Genomic DNA, 20,223 nt, shown 5'->3' on the forward strand with positions numbered 1-20,223 from the left:
TGTAGGTGGATTCCTTACCATCTGAGCCATCAGGGAAGCCCCTAGTGCTGTCAGTTTCCCTCCGCTAAGCAGGTCAACTTTAGAATCTGTGAGGTCAAGTCAGGGGAGTCTGTGCTTGGATGGAAATCTGCACACGGCGCTGAGCACACCCTTCAGGTGGGTTTTATAGATCTAAGCTTATGCAGAACTGAGTACAACTCAGAATAGTCCGTGTTTGTGATATGCAAACATGAGGAACAACACTCCTTCCTCTGGAAAAGCCAGTTTTGCTGCATTTACACAATACTCTGGCATCCTTGACTCCAGATAAACCTGTGCATCTCTGCTCCCTTGAACCGGTTCTAACTGCCTAGTTCCCACACCCAAATATGAGCAGAATAAATTTAACATTTGTTCATTTTATACCTAGAGGAGAGCCATGATTTTAGCTTTTCTTTGAAAATTATCGTTTCACACTGAAAAGAAGGAAAAAACACATTTGCTCCTTTCAGGGGCACCAGGCCTTGGCACAGTTACGTAACTGCCTGCTCTAGCTGCCATTTGGGATTGGGCTCCACTATCCAGTGCTCACATGAGCTCCAAGGCCAGCTTTGTTCTGTACTTTGTCAGTGCCACTGTTTCTGCTTCAGGCCAGATCTCGGGGCGGGCTGCCTCTCCTCTGTTGCCATTCCTAGGTTCCATCCCTCCATCTGACATACCAGAATCCAACTCAGGGGATGTTATCTCCCTGGTCCAGAGGTTCTAAGATAAAGTTTAATGGAAATTTAAGGCAAAAGCCTGATTCATTTTAAAGGGACAGAAACTCCCTTCTACAGACTTGTGAAGATAAATTGAGGTATTGTGAAGTAAAGCATTTAGTCACAGAGGTTCGTGGCATTGTACAGGAGACAGGAATCAAGACCATCCCCAAGAAAAGGAATTGCAAAAAAGCAAAATGGCTGTCTGAGGAGGCCTTACAAATAGCTGTGAAAAGAAGGGAAGCGAAAAGCAAAGGAGAAAAGGAAAGATATTCCCATTTGAATGCAGAGTTCCAAAGAATAGCAAGGAGAGATAAGAAAGCCTTCCTCAGCGATCAATGGAAAAAAATAGAGGAAAACAATAGAATGGGAAAGACTAGAGATCTCTTCAAGAAAATTAGAGATACCAAGTGAACACTTTATGCAAAGATGGGCTCACTAAAGGACAGAAACAGTAGGGACCTAACATGAGCAGAAGATGTTAAGAAGAGGTGGCAAGAATACACAGAAGAACTGTACAAAAAAGATCTTCATGACCCAGATAATCACGATGGTGTGATCACTCACCTAGAGCCAGACATCTTGCAATGTGAAGTCAAGTGGGCCTTAGGAAGCATCACCATGAACAAAGCTAGTGGAGGTGATGGAATTCCAGTTGAGCTATTTCAAATCCTGAAAGATGATGCTGTGAAAGTGCTGCACTCAATATGCCAGCAAATTTGGAAAATTCAGCAGTGGCCACAGGACTGGAAAAGGTCAGTTTTCATTCCAATCCCAAAGAAAGGCAATGCCAAAGAATGCTCAAACTACCACACAGTTGCACTCATCTCACATGCTAGTAAAGTAATGCTCAAAATCATCCAAGCCAGGCTTCAGCAATATGTGAACTGTGAACTTCCAGATGTTCAAACTGGTTTTAGAAAAGGCAGAGGAACCAGAGATCAAATTGCCAACATCCGCTGGATCATTAAAAAAGCAAGAGTTCCAGAAAAACATCTTTTTCTGTTTTATTGACTATACCAAAGCCTTTGACTGTGTGGATCACAATAAACTGTGGAAAATTCTGAAAGAGATGAGAATACCAGACCACCTGACCTGCCTCCTGAGAAATCTGTATGCAGATCAAGAAGCAACAGTTAGAACTGGACATGGAACAACAGACTAGTTCCAAATAGGAAAAGGAGTACGTCAAGGATGTATATTGTCACTGTGCTTATTTAACTTATATGCAGAGTACATCATGAGAAATGCTGGGCTGGAGGAAGCACAAGCTGGAATCAAGATTGCCAGGAGAAATATCAATAACCTCAGATATGCAGATGACACCACCCTAATGGCAGAAAGTGAAGAACTAAAGAGCCTCTTGATGAAAGTGAAGGAAGAGTAAAAAAGTTGGCTTAAAGCTCAGCATTCAGAAAACTAAGATCATGGCATCTGGCTCCATCACTTCACGGCAAACAGATGGGGAAACAGTGGAAATAGTGGCAGACTTTATTTTTCTGGGCTCCAAAATCACTGCAGATGGTGATTGCAGCCATGAAATTAAAAGACGCTTTCTTCTCGGAAGGAAAGTTATGACCAACCTAGACAGCATATTAAAAAGCAGAGACATTACTTTGCCAACAAAGGTCCATCTAGTCAAGGCTATGGTTTTTCAGTGGTCATGTATGGATGCGAGAGTTGGACTATAAAGAAAGCTGAGCACCGAAGAATTGATGCTTTTGAACTGTGGTATTGAAGAAGACTCTTGAGAGTCCCTTAGACTGCAAGGAGTTCCAACCAGTCCATCCTAAAGGAGATCAGTCCTGGGTGTTCATTGGATGGACTGATGTTGAAGCTGAAACTCCAATAATTTGGCCACCTGAAGTGAAGAGCTGACTCACTGGAAAAGACCCTGATGCTGGGAAAGAGTGAAGGCAGAAGGAGAAGGGGACAAGAGAGGATGAGATGGTTGGATGGCATCACTGACTCAATGGACATGGGTTTGGGTAAACTCCGGGAGTTGGTGATGAACAGGGAGGCCTGGCATTCTGCAGTTCATGGGGTCGCAAGTAGTCGGACATGACTGAGTGACTGAACTGAACTGAAATGAAGCCTGGAAGCACTATAATTTATTAGTTGGTGTTTTGCACTACATTTTATATTTGCAACACGGGATTTCTCCCTCTTGCTTTCACTTCTTGACAAATGAAGCACCTGCTTGGACAGGGCACAAGGCTACAGTGTTTAAGGAACATTGAGGGTGAGCAATGTGGCATCCCCTCAGAGGTGGAAGCGGTGGGACAGGAAATACTAAATAAACTGCCATCCAGGGAGGCCATAGCAGAGGTGCTAAGGGTTGGGATTTTCAAGGACGGAGAGAAATTAGTATGATGCTCTCTCCAAAGTCTGAGAAAAAATAACTGTCAATTTAGAATATTATGTTATTAAATGCTCATTCAAGGATGAAGATGAAAATATTTTCATCCAAATAAAAGCTGAGAGCATTCGCCATTAAGATACTCTCACTAAAGACATTTCTTCAGGGTATCCTTTTTGAATTCAGTTGTTGGTTTTTTGATATTGAGGTGTATTAGCTGTTTGCATATTTTGGATGTTAACCAGGGATGAGCTTTGAACAGAATACTTCTATTTCCAAAACAAAACACATAGAGGGGAAAATAAAATGAAGAATACATGCTTGTTTTACTCTTAGTAGCTGAAGGTACCCAGCCATCTCCACATGCTTCCTCCACAATACACCGATACTTGCCAAATTGCTACCAGATCACCTCATTTCTTGCTCACACAATTTCCCCAGGACTAGACTGTTCAAGGGGTAAGTCCTTACCCAACATTCAAGACTCTCTAAAATTCTATTCCAACTTAATTCTCCAAAAAGCTCACTTAAAGCAATATTAACTAACCTAGGCAAATGGTCTGTAAGTTAAATACCGAATAGGCAACAGCATCTACTCATCTATAATCCCTTACTTTTGCAGTTCTTTCTCCCTGGAAAGTCTCGTTTTCTCTGTTTACCTCTATAAGGTTCACTCAGGTTTTAAAATCTAGTGCAAACCTTATATTCTCTACAAAGGCTTTTCACACAACGCATACAATTCTTATTTTCTCTAAGTCTCCTCTGCCATTTAATACAAACTGCTTTAGTGGAAGTTACCCGTTTAGGTAGAGGGTGACATATCACTCAAGCAGGAGCCTGTTAGTTTATAAATTCTTCGTATCCCTAAACGTTCTCAACACTTAAGTAAATACCAGTAGGGTCAACAATTGTTAGTAATAATGACCACACCTTGGTTTGAAACTGTTAACCAAATCTCCTCACGGGTGGGTAGCTAGACTGGCTTCTCCACTAAAGCCACTATGATCCACTAGGGAAGGGGGATGACATTGCCACCTGCAAGGTCAAAAGTAAAGTAAGTAGCAATGCCTGAAATCCGACTTATGTGCAATGAGAGTGATAAGGCGCTGAGCTTTAGACAAAGGTCAGACCACAAAACGGTCCCTTAAGACCACGCGCAGTCTGCTCTAAGAAGCCGGAGTAAAACAGTAAACAGCCTCCTGCTAGGGGGGTCTGGGGCGGGGGATGGGTGGGCTGGAGCTTCCTCGCTGCCGATTGGCTCCCTGGAGCCACCGCCTCCGGCGATTGGTCGCTGCCGCAAAGGATACCGGGTCGGCATGCGGCACTGGCCTGGGATTTGAGGCGCGAAGATGGCGGCTGAGGCGTTGAGGGCTAGGCATCCCGTGTCCTGCGGGCAGGTGGAGACGCACGGCCGGGCCCGGGGAGCCACCGAGGCCCTGTGCAGCCGGTGTGGAAGAAGGGCGCCCAGAGCTCTGGGTGAGAGGCTGGGGGTCAGTCCGCCCGCCGTCACGGGCGTTGAGGAACAGGCAGAGTAGGGCGTGGCTGCAATGGCGAGGGAGCACGGGGCAGCCCAGGCCTTGAGCGCGCAGCCCGCCTTTGAGGTCCTGACGCCAAGGCCCGGAGAGCGGCTTTCCACCCTGCTGCGCACTAACTGCCCCACTGATGGGTTCGCAGGTTCAAGAAAGGGGTAATGTGAGATTTGACCGTCATTCTGTGGTGAAGAAGCAACGAAACTTCTTTTTCTTGCGTAGTTTTGTTGTGGTAACCAAAGGTTCCTGATATTTAAGAACGGATATTAGGGGTGGGGGCGGGGGACTTGCTCTTTTGGCTTAAAGCCTTGTTCAGAAGACAGCCCATTAGGTTTTGTGCATCTTGTGCTCAATCTTGGGCCATCCAGGGAGAACGTGTGCCCATGCTCCGCTCACTGAGACTCTCCTCAATTGAAAACAGGTTCAGTTTATTTGATTAGGACCTAACCTCACAGGCCTTAGAGTGCTGTATCTCTGCAGGGGTGTGTTGTTAAAACTAAACTCTTGGAGCTGCCAGAGTCGTCTTATCACTCTGTGCAACTGTTATATTTTATACTTTCAAAGTGAAAGTCCAATTTCTCAGTCGCTCCAGGATGGACTCTTCTCAACCTGAGCGTAGAGAAGGTTGGTTGTGTTTTCTTGGGGAGAGGCAAGTTCTCTTACCCGAATTTCGATTGCTACTGTTTCGTAGAAAATCTCCGTTATTTGATGATATAGTATTACAAAATAAAATTTTAGAACATGACATTTTAAAATCACCTGTTCTTTCATACATTTGTATTATAATGCTGAGAAGTACTCAATTGGAAAGATGGTGCCTATGCATGTGGAATTATCAATGTGCTTTGTAAGCTGTAATGCAGCCCACGTTATTTCGACTTGTACAGTATCAGAAATCTTTAAAAGGTAAAACAGTTTTGATATCCTTAGTATCTCTGGAATTTAAATTAGAGCTTTAAATTTTACCCTGGTTTTAAACAACCTTTAGATGTTTCATTAGCTTAAAAACTAAAGTTCTTTTTTTTTAATCAAAAGATTGCAATTGTTTTAATATAAATCAGCAGTAACACTAATTTTATAGTAAATGAAGCCTAATTTTATCTAGTTTCTTTTCCCATTTTTTTCTTGCAAAATCTTTTAAAATGACTTAAAATGAAATAGCTATAACAAATATATTTATTATGATAGACCAGATTCTACTTAGAGTATTAAAATGTTGGTATTAGATGGTATTTCCCGTCATAAATGCTAAGTTTGTGAAAAATAACCTTTATGTGGGTCATGTTTGTGTGACAGTAGTGGCATCTGACTTCTGTGTTTGCCAATGTCTTAGATCATTAAGAGAGGATTTTTTTTTAATTTGAGTGTAACTGATTTACAGTGTTTTTTTCAGGTGTACAGTAAAGTGAATTAGTTATATCAATACATCTACATAATATCCACTCTCTTTTTTTTGTTGTTTTGGTTCTTTTCCCATTATAGACTATTACAGAAGTATTGAGTAGAGTTCCCTGTGCTATATAGCAGGTTCTTGTTATCTATTTTATGTATAGTAGTGTGTATATGTCAGTCCCCTTCTCCCAGTTTATCCTTTCCCATCCCCTGGTAACCATAAATTTACTTTCTACATCCATGACTCTACTTCTGTTTTGTAAGTAAGTTCATTTGTACCACCCCCCCCCCCCATTTTTTAGATTGCACATGTAATTGATACCATACAATATTTGTCTTTCTGTGTCTGACTTCACTCGGTATAACAATCTCTAAGTCCATCCATGTTGCTGCAAATGGCATTATTTTGTTCAAAGAGAAGGGTCTTGCCAGTTTCTCAAATTGACCTTCACTGTCCCCTTCACAGGATGGAAAGTATAAATTAGCAGAGGGAAGTATGATCAAGTAGAAAGAACATTAGACTTGGAAACAGAACTAGATTGGAATCTGGGTTATACCATTTATCCCAGATCACCAAAATGTTTATCCGTCTCTAGGTTGTCAAATATAATATCTACAGTCTATTTAGCTGTGATAATTATAATGATCAAATGGAGTATGTCAGATTTTTTATATGATTTTTTTCTTTATATGATTGTAAGAGCTGGCAGATTCAAAGTATTATAGGTACCAAATAGCTATCTAAATGAATGCAAGCAATATTAATTATCTCTGCCTGGTTTTTCTTCTGATTTTTCTCCCTCCAGATTTGTATTGTTTCTCTTGAATTTTAATAAGTCATCCATTTCTAACTAAATATATTTTTGTATAGAAGAGAATCCCTTTTAATTTTCCCCTCTGATTATACTGAATATTCAACATTAACAAACTGAAAAGTTTAATTCACAGAAGAATTTCATCAGTAGGTCACCACCATGAACTTCAATGTGGACATTCTTTTTGTGACCTGTGCTTATTAATGACTGAAGAATACAGCACAATCACATGCCCTGATTGTGAGGTAAGTTTTATTGTTCATATCAATCACATTACAACCTAATGTTAAAGGTAAAAATGGTAGAGAAATAAAGGATACTTCTAATTAGGAACTAAAAACTTGGGGTTTTGCTGCTGAGTCTTTTAAATAAAGAAACCTAGCAAAAGATAAAGCTTTTCACATACCTTTTTGTAACTATTCAAAGTGATCAAAAAGAATGCAAGCTTAATGTCATACATTTATCAGCCTACATCTGTATTTGTTTAAAAGATTTTTTGATGTGGATCATTTTTAGAGTCTTTATTGAATTGGCCAGAACATTGCCTCTATTTTATGGGGTTTTTTTTTTTTTTTTTGGCCCTGGGGCGTGTGGGATCTTAGCATTTTGACTAGGGCTTGGACCTTCATCCTCTGCATTGGAAAGTGAAGTCTTAACCACTGGACTGCAAGGGAAGTACTAAAATCTCTATCCCCTTTTTCTACACTGATATCATGTAAGCAAATTTAGAATTTCCCTCTGCCCCTCAACCTTTGTGTGTCATTAAATTTACACTTGTAGAGATGTGTTTAAAAAAAAAGCAAACAACATCCTAAAGTTAACTTTAGAAGTGCTAAAAATAATGCAGTTGCACTAAGACCCATGCCCTAGTGATAATGAGAACAAATTAAGGATTTCAAATAAAATTTACTGAACTTTGCATTTACTACAAATATAAGTGTTGCTCAGTTTATATTAGTATGTTCCTAGAAAGTTTTCTTAATCTGTATTTAATTCTTAATGTTCCACTTGAGAGATCAGATTCTGAAGATTTGTATCCATTATTTTCTGTGGCAATGTGCCAGACAGTTAATGTAGAGGCAGAAGACTTGGAATGCAGTCCTAGTTCTTGTGCCTTAATCCCGAGTTTCCTCATTTGTGAGATGGAAATAATACCTGCTTTTCTTATAGAATTGTAAAAGTCAAATCTGAATTATGTGAAAGTTCTCTCCAAATTTTAAAATAAGTGTTGTGGTCGACCGTTGATTATTTAGATATGGATTAACTGGTTAGCAGGTTAACTATGATAAAAATACATAGGTGAGTAATAAGTCGTGTCCGACTCTTTGCTACTGTATAGACTGAGGCATGTAGGCCTCCTCTGTCCGTGGAAGTCTCCAGCCAAGAATACTGGAGTGGGTTGCCATTCCCTTCTCCAGGGGATCTTCCCGACCCAGGGACTGATCCTGCATCTCTTATGTCTCCTGCATTGGCAGGCCATTCTTTGCTACTAGTGCTACCAAGAATATATATAATAATGCATATTGTTTTTGTTGTTCAGTTGCTCAGCTGTGTCTGACTCTTTGCAACCCCATGGACAGCAGCACACAAGGCTTCCCTGTCCTTCTCCAGGAGCTTGCTCAAACTCGCGTCCATTAAGTTGGTGATGCCATCCAACCATCTTGTCCTTTGTTGTCCCCTTTTCCTCCTGCCTTTGGTCTTTCCCAGCAATAAGGCAGGATCTTTTCTAATGAGTCAGCTTTTCACATCAGGTAGCCAAAGTATTGGAGCTTCGGCATCAGTCCTTTCAATGAATATTCAGGATTGATTTCCTTTAGGATTGACTGGTTTGATCTTGCAGTCCAAGGGACTCTCAAGAGTCTTCTCCAACACCACAGTTCAAAAGCATCAGTCCTTTGGCACTCAGGGCTTCCCTGGTGGCTTCAACTTCCCTGAAGCCTGGCACACCAGGCTTCCCTGGTAAAGAATCTGCGTGCAGTGCAAGAGACCTGCCTGCAATGGTTCAATCCCTGGGTTGGGAAGATCCCCTGGAGAAGGAAAGGGCTACCCACTCCAGTATTCTGGCCTGGAGAATTCCATGGACTGTATAGTCCATGTGGTCGCAAAAGTGTCAGATAGGACTGAGTGACTTTCACTTTCGGCACTCAACCTTCTTTATGGTCCAGATTTCACATACATATATAATAATATGTATATAAACCTACAAATATGTGATTTGTGCAGGTTTCAATTATAGCAGAAATATGTACACAGTGGCAGATACTTGTTTTGGAATTACATACTTTATGAATCATGGCCTTTATGGTGGGAAATTCCTATTCCCTCTCCCCCTTTTTTTTTTTTTTTTGACAGTATCTAGCTCCATAGTTAAGACAAAGGAGAGCCTAGCTCCTGGTTGAAATGGAATATCCCTGACAGATTGAGTCTTGTGGTGGGTAAAGAGTGAATGAAGGGAAAAGAAAGAGGCAGACCTCTGTAACTGTCTCTGCCCATGTCCATCCTGTTCTGATATACAGAAAACAGCAAGTTTATTAGAACAATAACCTCTTGCCTTTTGTGGCAAATGACTTTGTGTTTAATGGTCTCTTAAAACACTAGCATGTATTGTATTTAGTGTTTTGGGTAACATATAATCAAGTGTTTATATTGTATTTACAAATACTGGTTTTTTATTTTGAAATTTACATTTATGTGTGCTTTTTTTTATTGGAGTATAATTGCTTTACAGTGCTGTTACAAATATTGGTTTTTTATTTTAGGATTGTAGCAAATCTATTTTGTATCATTAGACTAGTTCTGCCTCTCACTTTGGGAAACATGTGGTCCATCCCATCCTACTTTTCTTTTCTCCTTTCTCCCTGTGCTATTATAAGCCACGTAATTGACAGAGGACTGTATTCAGTCTTCAAATGCACTAAAGCTGGCTGCTATTTAAAGGAATCCTTCAAGAAACCTTCCTGAAATTACCACCATTCTTTTATTAGTTTTTTTTATATATAATTTATTTTTGGCTGCACTGGGTCTTCCTTGCAGCTCAGCAGCTCTCTAGTTAAGGCTCTGGGTTGCAGCCCCATGGACTGTAGAGAACCCCATTGACTCTCTAGTTGTGGCCCCATGGACTGTATGTAGCCTGCCAGGCTCCTCTGTCCATGGGATTCTCCCAGCAAGAACACTGGAGTGGGTTGCCATTTCCTTTTCCAGGAGATATTCCCAATCCGTGAATCGAACCTGCATCTCCTGCATTGCAGGCAAATTCTTTACCAGCTGAGCTACAAGGGAAGCCCCTAGTTAAGGAATGTGCCCTTAGTTGTTCTGCTGCCTGTGGGATCTTAGTTCCCCAACCGGAGATGGACCTCGAGTCCCCTGCATTGGGAGGCAGATTCTTAACCACTTGACCACCAGGGAAGTCCCTGTTAGTTTTTAAAGTTTACATTTTTGCTGGTATCTTGTATTTGGAAAAAGATAAAGGAAGAATCAAGCCTAAATTAGTGCAAAGCCTGAATTTATAGACATTTTCCAGATTGAAGTTTATTACTTTTAAATAATATATATGCTCTAAAAAGTAATACCTATATTCACATTAGACTTATATTTATAATTTATCTTTAATGTTGAAGGCCCAGGTAATGCTATTCCATGCTTAAGCCTAAAATGATTCCATTCAGAGTTAATGGGTATGCTTGTGTTCTTATTTCTGAGTTTGATTGCATATGAATTTATGTATCAGTCTTTATCTTTTATAGTGGCATGGGTTTTCTAAATAACATCTCTGTTTTTGATATTCTGTTCCATTCAGTTGTTCAGTTGTGTCCAACTCTTTAAGACCCCACGGACTGCAGCCGGCCGGGTCTCCCTGTCCCTCACCAACTCCCAGAGTTTATCTCCATTGAGTTGATGCCATCCAACCATCTCATCCTCTGTCGTCTTTCCTTCTGCCTTCACTCTTTCCCAGCATCAGGGTCTTTTCCAGTGAGTCAGCTCTTCACATCAGGTGGCCAAAATATTGGAGTTTCAGCTTCAACATCAGTCCTTCCAATGAACACTCAGGACTGATCTCCTTTAGGATGGACTGGTAGGATCTCTTTGCAATCCAAGGGACTCTCAAGAGTCTTCTCCAGTACCACAGTTCAAAAGCATCAATCCTTCTGTGCCCAGCTTTCTTTATAGTCCAACTCTCACATCCATACATGACTACTGGAAAAACTGTAGCCCTGACCAGATGGACCTTTGTTGGCAAAGTAATGTCTCTGCTTTTTAATATGCTGTCTAGGTTGGTCATAGCTTTTCTATCAAGGAACAAGCATCTTTTAATTTCATGGCTGCAGTGATTTTGGAGCCCAGAAAAATAAAGTCTGCCACTGTTTCCCCTGTTTCCCCATCTATTTGCCGTGAAGTGATGGAACCAGATGCCATGATCTTAGTTTTCTGAATGTTGAGCTTTAAGCCGACTTTTTTACTCTCTTCTATCACTTTCATCAAGAGGCTCTTTAGTTTTTCACTTTCTGCCATTAGGGTGGTGTCATCTGCATATCTGAGGTTATTGATATTTCTCCCGGCAGTCTTGATTCCAGCTTGTGCTTCCTCCAGCCCAGCGTTTTTCATGATGCACTCTGCATATAAGTTAAATAAGCATGGTGACAATATACAGTCTTGACGTACTCCTTTTCCTATTTGGAACCAGTCTGTTGTTCCATATCCAGTTCTAACTGTTGCTTCCTGATCTGCATACAGATTTCTCAGGAGGCAGGTCAGGTGGTCTGGTATTCCCATCTCTTTCAGAATTTTCCACAGTTTATTGTGATCCACACAGTCAAAGGCTTTGGTATAGTCAATAAAGCAGAAATAGATGTTTTTCTGGAACTCTTGCTTTTTTGATGATCCAGCAGATGTTGGCAGTTTGATCTCTGGTTCCTCTGCCCTTTCTGAAACCAGCTTGAACATCTGGAAGTTCACAGTTCACATATTGCTGAAGCCTGGCTTGGATGATTTTGAGCATTACTTTACTAGCATGTGAGATGAGTGCAATTGTGTGGTAGTTTGAGCATTCTTTGGAATTGCCTTTCTTTGGGATTGGGATGAAAGCTGACCTTTTCCAGTCCTGTGGCCACTGCTGAATTTTCCAAATTTGCTGGCATATTGAGTGCAGCACTTTCACAGCATCATCTCTCAGGATTTGAAATAGCTCAACTGGAATTCCATCACCTCCACTAGCTTTGTTCAAAGTTAAGCTTTCTAAGGCCCACTTGACTTCACATTGCAGGATATCTGGCTCTAGGTGAGTGATCACACCATTGTAATTATCCGGGTCGTGAAGATCTTTTTTGTACAGTTCTTCTGTGTATTCTTGCCACCTCTTCTTAACATTTTCTGCTCCTGTTAGGTCCCTACTGTTTCTGTCCTTTAGTGAGCCCATCTTTGCATAAAGTGTTCCCTTAGTATCTCTAATTTTCTTGAAGAGATCTCTAGTCTTTCCCATTCTGTTGTTTTCCTCTATTTCTTTGCATTGATCATTGAGGAAGGCTTTCTTATCTCTCCTTGCTATTCTTTGGAACTTTGCATTCAAATGGGAATATCTTTCCTTTTCTCCTTTGCTTTTCGCTTCCCTTCTTTTCACAGCTATTTGTAAGGCCTCCTCAGACAGCCATTTTGCTTTTTTGCATTTCTTTTTCTTGGGGATGGTCTTGATTCCTGTCTCCTGTACAATGTCAGGAACCTCCGTCCATAGTTCATCAGGCACTCTGTCTATCAGATCTAGTCCCTTAAATCTATTTCTCACTTTCACTGTATAATCAATTGTTAGGGATTTCATATAGGTCATACCTGAATGGTCTAGAGGTTTTCCCTAGTTTCTTCAATTTAAGTCTGAATTTGGTAATAAGGAGTTCATGATATAAGCCATAGCCAGCTCCCGATCTTGTTTTTGCTGACTGTATAGAGCTTCTACATCTTTGGCTGCAAAGAATATAATCAGTCTTATTTCAGTGTTGACCATGTGGTGATGTCCATGTGTAGAATCTTCTCTTGTGTTGTTGGAAGAGGGTGTTTTCTATGACCAATGTGTTCTCTTGGCAAAACTCTATTAGCCTTTGCCGTGCTTTATTCTGTACTCCAAGGCCAAATTTGCCTGTTACTCCAGGTGTTACTCCTACTTTTGCATTTCAGTCCTATTAATGGTTATTACTAACTATTCTATAGTTATATACAGCAATATGACAGATTTTGTTTTAGAATATGACCATACTTAGGTTGCATTACAAAAATACTGGCATTTTATTGATTATTTGGACCTAAGTCTAAAAATATATTGGGCCATGAGAAAATGACAAATTAACCAATCATATGTAATTAGTATATATTAAAATCACATGTAGATTGGAATAACCTACAAATTGAAAATGTAAACTAGAAGAGACTGTAGGTAATTGTTTAATCTCGGATGGAGAAGCCTTGTTATTCATCACTGAAGTCAGAACCCACAGAAGAAAGTGAAAGCCGCTCAGTCGGGTTGGGCTCTTTGCGACCCCATGGACTATACAGTCCATGGAATTCTCCAGGGCAGAATACTGGAGTGGGTAGCCGTTTCCTTCTTCAGGGTATCTTCCCAACCCAGGGATGGAACCCAGGTCTCCCACATTGCAGGCGGATTCTTTACCAGCTGAGTCACCAGGGAAGTCAGAAGCCACAGAAAAAATGCTGGTTAAATTTGACCACATTTTTTCTGTTACAAGTAGCAAAAAACAAACAAGCAAAAACACCACCATAAATAAAACTTAAGCAACAAGCTATTCTGGAGTAGGGGAGATAAAATCTTTATGTATCAGAAGTTAAGACTCTACACAGTTTTAACTGAAATATTTTAAATCAGTTGTATTTAATATTTTCTTAAATTTTCTGGGCGAAATGTCCTGTATCAAATCTGTTGGTAGTAACAATAACCTCTTACTATGAAATGCCAGGCCAAAGGGGCATAAATGAGGAGGTGGATAGAAATTAAGGTTTTACCCCTGAATTTTAGGGGGTGCTCTTAAAAATATTTGATGCAATCTGTTTTTTTAAAGTAACACTTTTCCCTTATTATCTAATAATAGATAACTGTCTTTGGTACATTATACTTAAGAGCTTGCCAGAACATCCTCTTCCCCACCAAAGATATATATTTACACGGGACACTTTAACATTTAGTAGTCTGCTACATTCCTTCCAGCATTAACCTATTGTCATGAATGTCTACTACATTATTTTTAATGGCTGCATAATAAACCATGGTACATAAATGTTATAATATAATCTCTTTGTGATAAACACTAGGTGACTTCAGATTTATTCACTAGGGTTTTGCACAATTCCTCAAACTCACTCTCACAAAAAAAAAAAAAAAATCTACCAGCAGGTTCTGTTAATTATTAGGTCTAAAAAAATCCATGTTTGTATTTGTCATATTTTAAGTTTGGCAATTTAATGGGCAAAAAATGGGTATCTGTTTTAAATTGAAATTCCCTGAATACTAGTGAAATTGATCAGTTTTTCATGTTAACTTCTCAGCTCTTTATGGAAAATCTTTAAGAGATCCTTCCAGGTCCTTTCCATATTTTCCTTTTGAATTGTCTTTTCCCTAAATTGTAAGAATACTTCATGTGATAGAGATATTAACACTTTGTTCTGTGTATTTTAACTATTTTCTCCCATTTTTTCACATTTAATTTTTTTAGATTTAACCATTCAGAAATGTTTCCTTCTTCATTTGTTTTATCCCCCTCCTTCATGGCTTCTAAGTTTTCTTTGATTAGGCAAAACTTTCATCTCAGAGTTATACGTTATTTTATTTTTTTAATACGTATATCTTTTATTTTTTTAGAAAGGTCCCTATTAGGTCCCTTTCTAATATATTTTATATGATGTAAGGTGGTTATGTGACTTTCTTCTTCAGAATGATTAGCTGATCCACACCATTTATTGGATTATCTTTTTTGTCTTTTTTTTTTTTAAAGGTCTTAGTTTATTCTCTCTCATGAAAAATCTGCACAGTCACCACAGATAAAGTCACTGCAGAATCTTTACTGCTTTTTGCCAGGACCAGCATTGGCCTTTGCAGTCCCCCTGACTTTCTTCATTCTGTTCTTGCATTCCTTTTGCTGTTTTCTTGAGGTCTTTTTCTTCTCATCCAGGCCATGTCTTACAAGCCTGTGTTTGGGCTCATTCTTTGTGTAATCCAAGAATTCATATGCCAAAACCTTGCCACCACCAAAATAGATTCTGAATCTAAATACAAAAATGACATCTGGTCTTGTAAATTTTGGCTAGTTTTTCGTGAATTTCTGTTTTAGTTACTGTTGCCTTCCCAGAGTGAAGAACATAGGTTACCATTTATTTCCCCTGAAGTGGTCGATTGGTCATGAATTTCCTGATCTGAATAGTTACTGTGTCGTTCATGATGGCAGCTATCTTCAGGCAGCCAGAGAGTTATAGAGAGTTTTTGTGTCTATTTAATTGAAATCCAAAATCACTGCAGATGGTGACTGCAGCCATGAAGTTAAAAGACGCTTACTCCTTGGAAGAAAAGTTACGACCAACCTAGACAGCATATTAAAAAGCAGAGACATTACTTGGCCAATAAAGGTCCGTCTAGTCAGGGCTACAGTTTTTCCAGCAGTCATGTATGGGTGTGAGAATTGTACTATAAAGAAAACTGAGCACCAAAGAATTGATGCTTTTGAACTGTGGTATTGTTGAAGACTCTTGAGAGTCCCTTGGACTGCAAGGAGATCCAACCAGTCCATCCTAAAGGAGATCAGTTCTGGGTGTTCATTGGAAGGACTGATGTTGAAGCTGAAACTTCAATACTCTGGCCACCTGATGCAAAGAGCTGACTTATTGGAAAAGACCCTGATGCTGGGAAAGAGTGAAGGCAGGAGAAGGGGACAACAGAGAATGAGATGGTTGGATGGCATCACTGACTCAATGGACATGAGTTTGGGTAAACCTCAGGAATTGGTGATGGACAGGGAGGCCTGGCCTGCTGCAGTCCATGGGGTCTCAAAGTGTTGGACATGACTGAGTGACTGAACTGAACTGAATTGAAATACCACTTATAGTCTGTATGAGATTCCTGTATAGTGAATCTGTTTCAGGGCTTTGTTCTGTTCATTTTCATTTGACCCCTGACAACTCAGGTTTGAATTGAGTAGGTTCACTTATATGTGGTTATTTTTCAGTAGCAAATACTACAGCAGGGGGTCTGTGGTTGGTTGAATCTGAGGATGCAGAGGAACCACAGATACAGAGTGAAAGTGTTAGTTGCTTAGTTGTCTCCAACTCTTTTGTGACCCCATGGACTGCATATAGCCCACCAGCCTCCTCTATCCTTGGGATTCTCCATGCAAGAATACTGACATGGGCAGCTGTGCCCTTATCCAGAGATCTTCCCAACTCAGGGATCAAACTCCGGTCTTCCACATCGCAGGCAGATTGTTTACCATCTGAACCACATTGTGGTCAGAAAAGATGCTTGAAATGATTTCAGTTTTTTGAATTTACCCAGGCTAGGTTTATGGCCCAGAATGTGATCTCTCCTGGAGAAGGTTCCGTGTGCACTTGAGAAAAGGGTGAAATTCGTTGTTTTGGGGTGAAATGTCCTATAGATACAATTAGGTCTAACTGGTTCATTGTATTGTTTAAAGTTTGTGTTTCCTTGTTAATTTTCTGTTTAGTTGATCTATCCATAGGTGTGAGTGGGGTGTTAAAGTCTCCCATTTTTACTGTATTATTCTTAATTTCCCCTTTCATATGTGTTAGAATTTGCCTTACATATTGCGGTGCTCCTATGTTGGGTGCATATATATTTATAATTGTTATATCTTCTTCTTGGATTGATCCCTTGATCATTATGTAGTGTCCTTCTTTGTCTCTTTTCACAGCCTTTATTTTAAAGTCTATTTTATCTGATATGAGTATTTCTACTCCTCCTTTCTTTTGGTCTCCATTTGCTTCAAATATCTTTTTCGAGCCCTTCACTTTCAGTCTGTATGTGTCCCTTGTTTTGAGGTGGGTCTCTTGTAGATAGCATGTATAGCGGTCTTGTTTTGTATCCATTCAGCCCATCTTTGTCTTTTGGTTGGGGCATTCAACCTATTTACATTTAAGGTAATTATTGATAAGTATGACCCCGTTGCCATTTATTTTGTTGTTTTGGGTTCGAGTTTATCCACCTTTTTTGTATTTCCTGTCTAGAGAAGATCTTTTAGCATTTGTTGAAGAGCTGATTTGGTGGTGCTGAATTCTCTCAAAAGACAAGCTTTTGCTTGTCTGTAAAGCTTTTGATTTCTCCTTCATATTTGAGTGAGATCCTTGCTGGGTACAGTAATCTAGGTTGTAGGTTTTTCTCTTTCATCACTTTAAGTATGTCCTGCCATTCCATTCTGGCCTGAAGAGTTTCTGTTGAAAGATCAGTTGTTATCTTTATGGGAATCCCCTTGTGTGTTATTTGTTGTTTCTCCCTTGCTGCTTTTAATATTTGTTCTTTGTTAATTTGATTAATATGTGTCTTGGGGTGTTTTGCCTTGGGTTTATCCTGTTTGGGACTCTCTGGGTTTCTTGGACTTGGGTGACTATTTCCTTCCCCATTTTAGGGAAGTTTTCAGCTATTATCTCCTTAAGTATTTTCTCAGGGCCTTTCTGTTTGTCTTCTTCTCCTGGGACTCCTATGGTTCGAATGTTGGGGTGTTTAACATTGTCCCAGAGGTCCCTGAAGTTATCCTCATTTCTTTTAATTCTTTTTTCTTTTTTACTCTCTGCTTCATTTATTTCTACCATTCTATCATCTACCTCACTTACTCTATCTTCTACCTTGCTTATCCTATCTTCTGTCCCTGTTATTCTACTGTTGGTTCCCTCCAGAGTGTTTTTTATCTCATTTATTGCATGATTCATTATATATTGACTTTTTAAAATTTCTTCTAGGTCCTTGTTAAACATTTCTTGCATCTTCTCAGTCCTTGCTCCAGGCTATTTATCTGTAACTCCATTTTGTTTTCAAGATTTTGGATCATTTTTACTGTCATTATTCTGAATTCTTTTTCAGGTAGACTCCCTATCTCCTCTTTTGTTTGGTTTGGTGGGCATTTATCATGTTCCTTTACCTGCCAAGTATTTCTCTGCCTTTTCATCTTGTTTAGATTGCTGTGTTTGGAGTGACCTTTCTGTGTTCTAGCGGTTTGTGGTTCCTCTTTATTGTGGAGGTTCCTCCCTATGGGTGGGGTTGAACGAGTGGCTTGTCAAAGTTTCCTGGTTAGGGAAGCTTGCGTCGGTGTTCTGGTGGGTTGAGCTGGATTTCTTCTCTCTGGAGTGCAATGAAGTGTCCAGTGAGTTTTGAGATGTCTATGGGTTTGGTGTGACTTTGGGCAGCCTGTATATTGAAGCTCAGGCTATGTTCCTGCATTGCTGGAGAATTTGTGTGGTATGTCTTGCTCTGCACTTGTTGGCTCTTGGGTGGTGCTTGGCTTCAGTGTAGGTATGGAGGCTTTTGGATGGTCTCTTACTGATTAATGTTCCCTGGAGTCAGGAGTTCTCTGGTGTTCTCAGGTTTTGGGCTTAAGCCTCCTGCCTCTGGATTTCAGTCTTACTCTTACAGTAGCCTCAAGACTTCTCCATCCATACAGCACCAATGATAAAACATGTAGGTTAATGGTGAAAAGATTCTCCACAGTGGGGGATACCCAGAGAGATTCACAGAGTTATGTGGAGAAGAGGGAGGAGGGAGATAGAGGTGACCAGGAGGAGAAGAGGGGGAATCAAAAGGGGAGAGAGCAGTCTAGCCAGTAAGCAATTCCCTATGTGCTCTCCACAGTCTGAAACCCTCAGAGGTTCACAGAGTTACATAGAGAAGAGGAGAGGGAAGAAGGAGGTAGAGGTGACCAGGAGGAGAAAAGAGGGAATCAAAAGGAGAGAGACAGATCTAGGCAGTAATCAGTTCCCTAAGTGTACTCCATAGCCTCGAACATACACAGAGATTCACAGAGTTGGGTAGAGAAGAGAAGGGGGAGGGAGGAGATAGAGGTGACCTGGGGGAGAAAAAGGAGAGTCAAAAGGGGGAGAGAGTAATCACACCAGTAATCACACTCATAAGTAAAAATGGGTACTGAAGATTGGAGTCTTAAAGGTACAAAATTGATAACAAATACCAAAAAGCAAAGATTAAAAAATCTAGAGTAGAGGTTAAACTCTCAATAATATAATATTTTATAAAAACCAAAATCACAAAAATTATAAAAAATATATATGAAGTTTGCTTTATAGTGTCTTTTTTTGCAAGGTAATAATAGGTTATAAAAATGAAAATTAAAGGAATAATAGAAGACTTAAAAATAAAATTTAAAAAAATTTTTTTAATGATAATAGTAAAGCTATATCTAGGAATATCTCTGGAGCTATTGCGGGCAATGTGGGGTCAGTTCAGTTTCAGATAGTTCCTTGTTCCAGCTTATACTTCTCAAGATCTATAGGCACCTTCCAATGTAGTTGGTGCTAGCTACAGGGTTTTATTCTGTTGGACCTGTCACTTCCAAAGCGGTTCCCTCTGTTTATTTTGGCTTCCTCTGTTTGCTGGTCTCTTCAGTGTCTAATTTCCACCCTGACACAAGGGGGCGAAAGTGGTCACTTATTTAGGCTCACTTGTTCAGTCTTGCTGTGGGGAGGGAGGACCACTGCAAACAAACATCACTGGCGTGTGTGGGGAGCGCTCGCAGTGCCTGGGCCTCGCTGGGTTTGCCCCTGCTCACAGCGTGTGTGCTTTGCCAGTCTACACTGCTCAGGCTCCAGGTTGGTCTGCAAGAGAACTGTCTAAAGCAGGCCCTGGGTTGCGTACACTTCTCAGGTCTAAGCTGCTCAGGTTCAGGATCTCGGGTACTCCACAAAGGCGCAGACTTGGTTGGGCCTGCGTTTTGTGCCCTTCCCAGGTCTGAGCAGCTCAGGCGACCAGGTGCTTGGAGTGCACTCTTCTTAGGTGTGGCGCATCTTATCACCTCCCTGGTCCCAGCTGCTTGGTTTACTGGGTGGCAGCTGGCGTGCCATCTCAGGTGTGACATGTGTCTCCTCTGGGGATCTGATCTGTGACTGCGACCCTCCCGGCGGATGTCAGCCGTCCAGTATCCCAGGAAGTCTTGGTTAGCAACTGGAAGCCTGCTTGCAGTTTGGTAGGGGATGCCAGTCTCTGGGGCATCTCTGAGTTTACCCCTTTCTGGCTCTGGCTGCCACCCACCTGCCTCCAGCAGGGGATGCACCAGTCCGCAGCCGGCTAGCTCTCCTCTGGTATTCGCTCAGTCATTTGTTCTGTGAGTGGGCTGGCAGTGCCTTAGGTTCGGGCTTTTCAAGGGATAGTTCTTTTTTTTTTTTTTTTC

The 20,223-nt window shown here is 40.6% G+C and overlaps 1 protein-coding gene and 1 pseudogene across 4 annotated transcripts in view; one reads left to right on the top strand and one right to left on the bottom strand.

Annotated features, from left to right (window-relative positions):
* Positions 1-4,436: 4,436 nt before the first annotated feature.
* Positions 4,437-20,223, top strand: part of RNF17 (ring finger protein 17) — a 114,478-nt gene continuing 98,691 nt past the window's right edge. The window contains exons 1-3 of one of the 4 annotated variants that reach the window (XM_070471609.1): positions 4,557-4,572; positions 5,422-5,531; positions 6,980-7,077. In XM_070471609.1, coding sequence (XP_070327710.1) covers positions 5,483-5,531; positions 6,980-7,077 — 147 coding nt within the window. In that variant the 5' untranslated portion in view covers positions 4,557-4,572; positions 5,422-5,482. Of the gene's footprint in view, positions 4,573-5,421; positions 5,532-6,979; positions 7,078-20,223 lie in introns of all 4 variants that reach the window. The other 3 variants (XM_070471610.1, XM_020915136.2, XM_020915143.2) reach the window with 3 other exon arrangements.
* On the bottom strand, positions 14,887-15,262 carry LOC110151795 (small ribosomal subunit protein eS24-like; annotated as a pseudogene).

This window comes from Odocoileus virginianus, chromosome 8 (assembly GCF_023699985.2).
Source record: "Odocoileus virginianus isolate 20LAN1187 ecotype Illinois chromosome 8, Ovbor_1.2, whole genome shotgun sequence".
In the NCBI taxonomy this organism is placed as follows: Eukaryota; Metazoa; Chordata; class Mammalia; order Artiodactyla; family Cervidae; genus Odocoileus; species Odocoileus virginianus.